The sequence below is a fragment of the Maylandia zebra genome, linkage group LG19, assembly GCF_041146795.1.
Source record: "Maylandia zebra isolate NMK-2024a linkage group LG19, Mzebra_GT3a, whole genome shotgun sequence".
Classification (NCBI taxonomy): Eukaryota; Metazoa; Chordata; class Actinopteri; order Cichliformes; family Cichlidae; genus Maylandia; species Maylandia zebra.
In genome coordinates this window covers 27,663,436-27,673,031 of record NC_135185.1, presented here as the reverse complement: position 1 = coordinate 27,673,031, position 9,596 = coordinate 27,663,436, and the positions used below count along the sequence as shown (strand labels likewise).

Here is a 9,596-nt window from a genome sequence, read left to right as displayed (position 1 = left end):
TGGAAAGGAGTGACGAATGACGTCAGACACATGAAGAGCAAAACTGATGTACGACATTAGATAAAACGCTTGATTTTGATATATATATATATATATATATACATATATATATATATATATATATACATATATATAATCTGTAGTTTATAAATAAACCTATAGAAATAATGTAAATGCCATTTTGCATTTAAAATTTTAAATACACAGAAAATCTCAATTCCGTAAACATAAGCATGAGGAGTTGTTGATATATGACTGAGATCGTCTTATCATACTCCTCAGTGTGTATTTATACCACTTGAGTAAAGTACATCTTGCATCCGAGAAAAAGAAATCCTCTCCGTGACTGAAAACTAAAACCAATAGTGAAACTATAACCAAAATAAAACTGAACACACCAAATTACAAGCCCAGGTCATCCCGAGTTTACCTTCAAATCGGAGTATGAACAAATGTACATACTGCTGCTCCCCCCTTTAGGGGTCGCCACAGAAAATTATCTGCCTCCATCTCACTCCCTAGCATCCTCTTCTGACATGCCAACCCTCTCTGCATGTCCTCCATTACATCCACTATTCTAAGTTTCTCACACATCGAAAACATCTCAGGTTTTCCCTCTATGCCAATATGTTGTCATGTATTGCAGTTAACTCACTGGGACAAAACATTTTCATTTCAAATATATTCATGTTTCATCTGTATTTTCCACCAGTGTTTGTTAAAGCATTTTACCTCAAGCTGTGCTAATGCGGAGATCAATATTGCTAGCTTAAGTTTTATTGCAGTAAAGGTAAACATTTAACCCATATCAAATGTGGAAAATGTCAATTGTAAATGCAAATTTAATGTCATAATTCACTGTTTGAGTCATCTCAAGTTCGCTTTTTATTGATTTAATCCTACAGGGAGTTTTAAGTACAGTTAAAAATTCCTCATTTTTCCTTTTGTTTATAAGCACCAAGTTAAAAAAAAATAAAAAAAAAAGAAAGAAAAAGGCAAAGGCAAAGGCTGAACTTGGTTTATAAAAGGTTTTATTTATGTTAACATAGCCGATACATACAGATTCAACAGACTGTTCAACAAGGCTTCTGGGGGGGGGGGGGGGGGGGGGGGGGTGTCTACAACTGAATGAATAGCAAAATAGTGGTCCAAATCTCTAGTGACAATCACTGGATAGACTAACATTTCACCCCTTCTAGGATGTGTACAAACTTGCATTGGAAATGGATAAACTTGACATTTGGACAGGTTTGTGTTACAGCAGTTTCCCATGTCAGTCTGAAGATGCACAAGACCCAGAAAATCAAGGTGGCCTCTCTGCTGGAGGATGAGGAGGACTGACATTATAAATAAATCAGAATATAACAGACTGGAGTGTGAACATCTACTTCAACATCCACATCTCAGTCTGGTTTTCCTTCTGTGACGTGAAATTTACAACGAGAGAAAATAAACAAAGTCCAACTAGTTCCCAGTGGACATCAAGTATCAAGACAGTGATGCATTAAGGACATTACAGGAAACTTCAAGTCTCATCACGGTGTATGAGTGATGAAAAGACAAGTTCACTGAAATTCAACCAGCTGTCCATCGGGGTCTAGTGCATGGACATCAGAGTCCTCGACATCCACAAGCTGGCTGCCTCTGAGCGCTGTTCTCGAACTCGCCACACCAGAGAGGTTTAAAGGAAGTGATGCGCATTAACAACTTATTATATTTAGGAAGTGTATCAACACCACAAGGTTTAAGAGACAAGCATGTCCCTGAATTTGATCACACGAGGCCCACTATTACCCACCAAGTATAAATGCTTCATCAGACCCAGGACAAAGTGAGGGAAGTTAAACCTGTTGCTGGGCGCCGGTTTAGCTCAGTGTGTCGAGCAGGCGACCACATGCCATAAGTCTGAGAGCGGCCGGCCCGGGTTCGAATCTGACCCACAACCCTTTGACGCATGTCTTCCCCTCTCTCTGCCCCCGCTTTCCTGTCCTTTCTTCACTGGGTGTATCAAAATAAAAAGGCCAAAAAAATTAAAACTGCTATGTAGCAACAGGTGTACTACAGTAAGATATACAAGGAAATTAGTATGTGTGTAATATTTGTTATTGGAACAAAATACAACCATTTTATGAAGTTTAGCTTTCCAGTTGTTTTGCCTCTAATTGAGGTAGGGAATCTGATATCATGTTGAGCTAGCATTCACGGTAAACTGCACACAAAGGGGATGGCTGAGACCACAAAGTACAGGAATGGAGGGTTCTCTCTTGTGTCCAAATCAAGTGTGTGTTTTTGTCGTTTCTCCCCCCCATATTAATACACAACCGTTTTCAGCAATGTTTTCATGGTAGAATGTTTAAGTGGAGCATTTTAAGGAATGAAGGATGTATAAAAAGTTGTTGTTTTTTTTCCTTTTATTTTTTGGAGTCAACCCCAGCAGCATGGGCTTGGGCTTCTTAGTTCGATGGCTTGGAGCCCTCTTCTCCCTCTCCCTCTTCAGTGGCGCTGTCTGATGTCCATAACTATGGGAGGGGGAGAGAGAGACAGAGAGATTTAAGACAGGCAAATATCCAGATTCATTCACAGATTATGATCAATTTAATGAAAATTTACTGTATTGTACACACTAAAAAACAGGGACACTGTTAAAAGGCATTTTTAATTGATTGGGTGGGGTCCAACACTTATCCGAACACGCAACCTGACAGTCTCAGCCATTTTATCATGAAGGGATACGGTTTTGAAGAATGACATGTTTCTTTTAAGCCAATTAAAAGTAATCGTGACTTTATAACCTCAATGTCACACAACATGCATAAGCCAAAGACAAGTCATGCTCTGGCCTTTGCTACACTGACTTGTCAAGTGACAGAAAGCCTTCTTCCCCTCAGCACACAGACTGGCTGGATAACCACAGGAAGTCTGTGCATGTGCAGAAATAGCCGATTCATGCTTATGCTTGCATCTTTCATCAAAAAGGATCTGTACACTGCAGATTTGTCACTTGGGATAAAGAGTAATGGTATTTAAATGTTTGTGGCTAAGTATTGATTGTTTTTTCCAAACAAACCTTAAAAAAAAAAAAAAAAATTAAATTACAACACTCCTTGTCATACATTGGGGTGGGACACTGGAAAAAAAATAAAATAAAAATAAGGCAGCTGCCCAAGCAAAGTTGTTTTATGGGCATCTCGATGCAAATTAACAGTCTGGGTTATCACTGAAACTGCAAACTGAGGGACAGCACTGCTTTAAGACATCCTTACTAGTTGTGATCATACTTTGTCAATTTTCTTTAAAGGAAAAGTTTACATTTCTAATTTTTGCAGGTTGTGTGTCTTTTCCCCAGATGTTTGTAACTCTTTGTAAGAGTCAGTGCACACGATTCAATGGCAATATATGATATACATCTTTAAGCAACATATAAGATGTCTCCTGTACAGGGAAGGAGGAAGAAAAAAATAAAAAAATAAAAAATAAAAAAAATAAAAAAAACTTACTACTGTAGGAGTAATAGGAGCTTAACCAGCGCTAACATATTACCTTGCCTTGGTGCGACTTAGTGTTTAACACATCAGTTTTGTGGTTTAAAAAGCACCAAAGTCACAAAACCAACAACCACAGTGATACACACAAAAAATAAAAATAAAAATAAATTCCCCTTCTTCTTGCTTGAAACTTGAATTAGAAATTAAAAATACTGCCCAGCAATATTTTAGGTGTGGCTGAACATCAGGTTCATGACACTGAAACAACTATGATACATTCGGTTCAGTGAAAACTGTTTTATGTCAAAAGAGTAAAGCACTCACTGTCAGGTTATCTCTGAGGAGCTGCATGATAAGAGTGCTGTCTTTGTAGGACTCCTCTTGTAGATTGTCGAGCTCTGCAATAGCATCATCAAATGCCTGCAAGTGCAAAGATAAACAGCAACACTTAGAACTGATCCATTTCCAGCTGTTTACAACTTAAGACCTCAATTAGTTGTCAGATTACTATTAAAGTCTGTACCTGTTTGGCCAATTCACAGGCTTTTTCTGGGGAGTTCAGGATCTCATAGAAGAAGACCGAGAAGTTAAGTGCCAAGCCCAAACGAATGGGATGTGTGGGTTCCATTTCAGCCTTGCTGATGTTAAATGCTTCCTGGTATGCTTGCTGTGAGCTTTCAATGGTATCTAAAGGAAAAAATAAATCATTTGTGTAATTATCAAAGTTCCCAAACAAATCCATTGAACAGAAATTGTTCAACTTAAAGACTACACTCCACTTTCAGCAGGAGGCAAAACTGTAAACTTAAATAAATGAAAACTTACAAATGCTAGTGTGAGAATAAAATAACCGTAGTACTGATGTTAACTCACTTGTTTTGTTTTCTCCACTGGCAACTTCAGCAAGGTATCTATAGTAGTCACCCTTCATCTTTAGATAGAAGACTTTGCTCTCCGAATTTGAAGCATTTTTAATTAGATGGTCCTCCAGCAGTTTCTGTGAAAATAAATGTGAGATTAATTTCAAGTTTACAGACCAAATACTGAACAGCAAAACTTCAGTATGAATATTATTTATTGAGCCCCAAGTTAAAAGATATGAGGACTGCAACATTCAACACCACTGGATGAGCAATGGTTCATCCAAGTGTCATGCTGGCCTACATCCATTAGAAAGCTCTCCTGCCTTTGCTCTTTACGAGTACATTCTGTATCCATCAGGAGTCAAGTGCATATGCTCACACTGTCATTTTGAAGGATCATTTTACTTTGTGGTAATTTCAGCTGAAGTTGCTCCAAATTGCACAGAACCAGGCCAGGCCTCTGGTGTGTCCCCAGCTGTCTTCTGCCCCAGATACTTGCATTTTGTGCAAGGACTGTGCAGCATGGTTTCACATCTTATTGCTGACACTGCCGTTATTGCCATTTTGAAACAGCAATGGCATTGCTTATAGGCTAGAGATTTTCTCAGATATTTTATAAGGTACTATGTTTTTACAATACTCCCATTACAATGGTCCATTTGCACCCCCCCCCCCCCCATTTTACCACATGCAGTAAAGACTAACAATGAGCATCTTGGCACAGATAACAAAGAAAACTAAGAAAACTAATTAAATCCACCTCATCTGAATTTGAACAGTTTAGATGATAACTACATCTGATATAGTTATGGTAAGATATACAATCAGGTGCCCAAAGTTTATTTCTTTCAATAAAAATAAAAAGCTACATACAACCCACATTAACATAAGTTAACCATTTGTGTGGGCTATACATAACATACTGGGGTAACAGCAGAAACTACAAGCTGATCATTTCTCCACCTGCATGTTATGCCTAAACAAACTCCATCCCGACTAGTGCTGAGAGGTATACGGTAATGGTTTAACGGTATAAAATTTTTGATTTTTTTCCCCATATACCACAATCCCCACAGAAATTCCATGAGCAAAGTCTAGGGAAACAGAAGCTCTGGCTGCAATGGATCATTCCCATAATTACTACTTGAAACCACAAAGTTCAGAAAAGACCCATACTTGCTCCATGTGCATACTGCATACTCATTTAAATTTAAAAAAACAAAAAAAAAAAGGAGAAAGAAAGAAAATGCTGTCCATCTCTAGCTGGCAAATTCAGAATCTGCCTGAAATTGAATCAAGTTTGCGAGAGAAGGAAACGCGAGCCCTGATGCTCAGTGGCTAGTTTACAGCTACCTTCTCCTTTCTAATTTCGTATGGGGTTTTTTTATAAATAAAGCCAAAGTTCTTTAACTTACTACTTGCCTAGAGCAATAAGCTTTGGTTGTAAAACCATCTTAAGCTTTAAAAACTGTACTTGCAAACTACTTTTTGCAGTTTTGAGTAAATAACTAGTTACTTAAGACATAAATGACTCCTTTTTACCATCCATCTGCAACAAAGACCAATGTAGAAAGTCTTACCAACCACATCTAGCCATTTTGCTTACATTTTACTTAAAACTTTATTTTTAGCTTTTTAAACTGTTAGTTTTAAATTTGTATTTGCGTATTTTTCCATTTACCAATTGCCTTGTGCAAATATTGCATTTAGCTACTAGATTCTATTTCCAAGTTAAATTACTATCAACTGTTACGTTTCGGTCACCTAACAGTATTTTCCCCAACTTCGTGATGATTAAGCTAGGCTAAGTCATTCATCTTTGAGTGGATATGTATAGAGGATTACTTTGGCTAATCTGTCAGTGAAACTCACATGGCTTAACCGATTGAAAGTGCAGATTAACTGTTTGACTAAATGAAAAGCTTGATACTCTGCAGACAAACATCAATTTTACCTACAACTTCCGTTTTACAAATTTAAACCGTTTTCAAACAAAAAGGTCCATACCCGCCATTTCCAAACACGCTCAGCTGAAACACACAAGTGCTAAGCGTTCCTCTTTCATTGCATATTCTACACAATAAACAAGAAGAGGAGTGCATTTCCCTTCAGAGCTTTCACACAAAGCTCTGATTTCAGTCACCAGTGCTCACACACACACACAGCATGGTGTTGTTACATTTAATCCCAACTGTGCAAGTGTCTTCACATTTTTAATGTGAATTGATGTGCTTTCAGAGTATGGGCGGATCCCTTATCATTTCACTATTAGCTGCAGGGTGTTTCCTTTACTTTTTACATAGCAAAGGTTAATCAGGCAGAATAACGCAATGTGTCTGTGTCCTCCCTTTAGAATATCAAAGATGCCTACGCTGGAAATTAAGAGTTTTGCTGAAGGCTTTAATTTTTTTAGACTGTGTACAATTTAGGGTTTAAAACTTTTCAATAGCCTGCATCTGCTCAGCTGACAAGCCTATAGTTGTGTTTTAAAGCTCTAAATGCACATGCGTGAAAACCGGAGCAAAGCATCTCCACACCTCTGCTGTCTGCACAGTGAAAAGTCTAGCACTTGTCACTGTGCAGGAAATCAAATAAGGCGGCACATAAGCAGCTTACTCGTCTATTGCCGTCTTTGCTCTTCTTTGTGGGTGCATTACCAACTTGTAAGGCTTCAGCAGACAAGTTAAGGCATGAGCACTGACACGCCCTTCTCTGCTGACAGACCCTCAGTCAAGACTCAGTAGGGAGAAAGCTGAAAGCTGAGTCACTGCCATGCAAGCGCACATCCTCATGAACACGCATGGAAGATGGTGGAAAATGAATGCTTTCTACGTCTTTGCAACACATTTGAAAAAGGCATCAGCTCAGAAAAATTATTTCAATCTTATAACTAAGGTTTCACTTTGATCCCCTCTAATCCATTATCAAGGCCAGCTAGAAACAATGTAAAGAACCAATCTGTGATGTAGCATTGGGTTAAGTAGTAAAGCATACTCCAGCAACTTTGTAATGATAAGCCTTGAAATGCAGCAAGCAAAGTCTGAGAAGGTATTTAATTGGACTGGTTTTAATAGGTGGATCTGCACAACAAAGGATGACTTTTTTTTTTTTAAACCAATCAAGCTGAACTTGAGGAAGAGTGAGGCATTTCTGCATGTATAAATGGCACCAATAATATTATAGACTACACTGACTATCATCTACAGCATACATGCAGTGCATTTCCTAGGTTAAGCCTTTACCCATTTAGACACACCTTTTTGGTGCAGCTAATCTGACCTTTCCTCAGTTACAGCACACCCTCACAAGTTTAAGCCCATTGTTTGAAATCCAGATTCCCAAAAGACAGGAACAGTGGGAGGACAACAGAATACTTCCTTGTCCCCACTGGTTTTAGAGTCCATATTTACAGGACAACTTACAGGAAAGAGCATTGAATTCAATTTAAAAAAAAAAAAAAAAAATTTTAAAATGCAAAATTAAAATGTGTGTGCGTATCATATTTAGATCTCAGGTAAAAAGTATATTTGCTTAATTAAGTGCATTCTTAAAAGAAAAAAAAATCTTGTGGAAATCTCTCCTTACAACAAAACACATCAAGCATTTGCCACTCCCCTCAAGAGCAAACGTAGATTCTAAAAAAAGAAACGCTGCAGTTTTAGTCACCACTAACTAAAGTTGGTTACAATAATTATAATTTAGTCAACAATAAGACATTACAGCTTAGCTTCCAGAGTACATATTCCAAGACTGTGGTCTCCATCTCACATATAAGCAACATGCGCTATGCTGCGCGATTTAAAGAAAAAAAAAAATAAGTACAATTAAAAATATATATACACTTTACCAAAACACATCTGCAGATTTCATCCAGTTCTGATTCCACTTTCTCGCGATATTCTTTGACCATCTGCTGCTTCTTTTCGCAACCCTCGGTCTTCAGTCCGATGCTGGATATCACCCTCCATGAGGACCGCCTCGCCCCAACCACGTTTTTGTAGGCGACGGACAGCAGGTTCCTCTCTTCGTTTGACAGCTCCTCTCCCATCTCTGTAACAGCCTTCATACATTCTGCCATGTCGTCGTAGCGCTCAGCCTGCTCTGCCAGCTTGGCTTTCTGGATAAGATCCGTTTTAGCCATAGTTTATATATTTATTGAAGCGAGAAATGAGAAATCCCGGGAAGGTGAGTGACAGTCGAGGACTGTTACGCTTTAGAATGGCCGTAGGATGGGATGGACTGTGGCAATCCCCACAAGCTGCGGAAAGACGTTAACAATTAGTACGATGGGACATATCAATATACAACTGGAGGACAAGATATCCCAACGATAATCGTAACGGGGCGTAAAAACGGGTTTAAAATAGCACAATTTTTCCAAACTGAACGCGTTAAATCGCTTTAGCGTACAGAAATTTCCGATCCCAAACATAAGTAACCTGTAGTGTTAACAGTAAAGACACTTGATCTCGCTATACGGTTCTTTTAAAGCTGCGGTTTGCTGCGAGCATCGGAAGTAGGAGATCTACTGGCAAGCCCGTCTCACAATTGAACCCGCCACAAAGCTGTCTGCTGCACCTAGCTAGCGAGTTAGCAAAAGAACTAGCTGGCTACAACGGCCACTCCTTTCATTATGAAAAAAAGTCACTAGTTCCAGAAAAGCCTAAACGTACCCACAACGTGTCACTAAAGCAATCCACCACTAACCGTATATTTTCCAGGAAAAAAATAAATACTCACTGTTGCTGACCTAATGAAGTCTAAATTTTCTCCCCAAAATGCTCCGTTATGAGATAGTGACTAGAAAGGAGAAGAACGGCGGTGGCAGCAGAAAAAAACCCAACTGAACTGCTAAAATAAAGGGGGGTGTGGGGGGGGAAAGTCATCTGAGTGTTGACTCTCCAATCATAAGTCCGTCTCGCATTTGATTGACAGGAATAGTAAGCTCTGTAAACCTGTAGCTGTTTAGCGCGGGGGAAAAAGGCGGGCTTATGGTGGTAGTTTGGTTGAGCGGAACGCTGCAGAGACTGAGGCCCACGGGGTTTCCTCCAATGAGACCAAGGGATGAAGACGTCATCGCATTGCCATGGTGATGCTTATCCAATCACGCCCTTGCCTTCCACAAGCTGTGGGCACTGTAGGCGGGTGTGGTTCTGGCTTTTTTTCATGACTAGAAATTTGCCTTTTTAAGTGTTTTGGATAATATTTCATTGGTTCTTTCTTATTTTAAAGAAATCACTTGAGAACT

General features: G+C 39.0%; 1 protein-coding gene across 2 annotated transcripts; it reads right to left on the bottom strand.

The window, feature by feature from the left end:
• Nucleotides 1-1,014: 1,014 nt before the first annotated feature.
• Nucleotides 1,015-9,251, bottom strand: LOC101473746 (14-3-3 protein zeta). 2 transcript variants are annotated; one of them, XM_012922821.4, is made up of 6 exons: nt 9,099-9,251; nt 8,196-8,606; nt 4,359-4,482; nt 4,009-4,172; nt 3,810-3,905; nt 1,015-2,519 (listed from the first exon to the last, which is right to left on the bottom strand). In XM_012922821.4, exons 2-6 carry the CDS (start codon nt 8,487-8,489, stop codon nt 2,454-2,456), a joined length of 744 nt encoding a protein of 247 aa, XP_012778275.1. In that variant the 5' UTR covers nt 8,490-8,606; nt 9,099-9,251; the 3' UTR covers nt 1,015-2,453. The 2 variants fall into 2 exon arrangements, with proteins under 2 accessions (XP_012778275.1, XP_004540570.1); XM_004540513.5 differs by having other exon boundaries at nt 9,089-9,247.
• Nucleotides 9,252-9,596: the final 345 nt, after the last annotated feature.

Coding starts and splice junctions, on each gene's coding strand:
- LOC101473746 (XM_012922821.4), bottom strand. CDS start 8,489: ATGGCTAAAACGGATCTTATCCAGAAAGCCAAGCTGGCAGAGCAGGCT. Junction 4,483..8,195: donor AAATCTGCAGATGTGTTTTG/GTAAAGTGTATA, acceptor TTATTTTCACAG/AAACTGCTGGAGGACCATCT. Junction 2,520..3,809: donor TCCTCAGAGATAACCTGACA/GTGAGTGCTTTA, acceptor CCCCTCCCATAG/TTATGGACATCAGACAGCGC.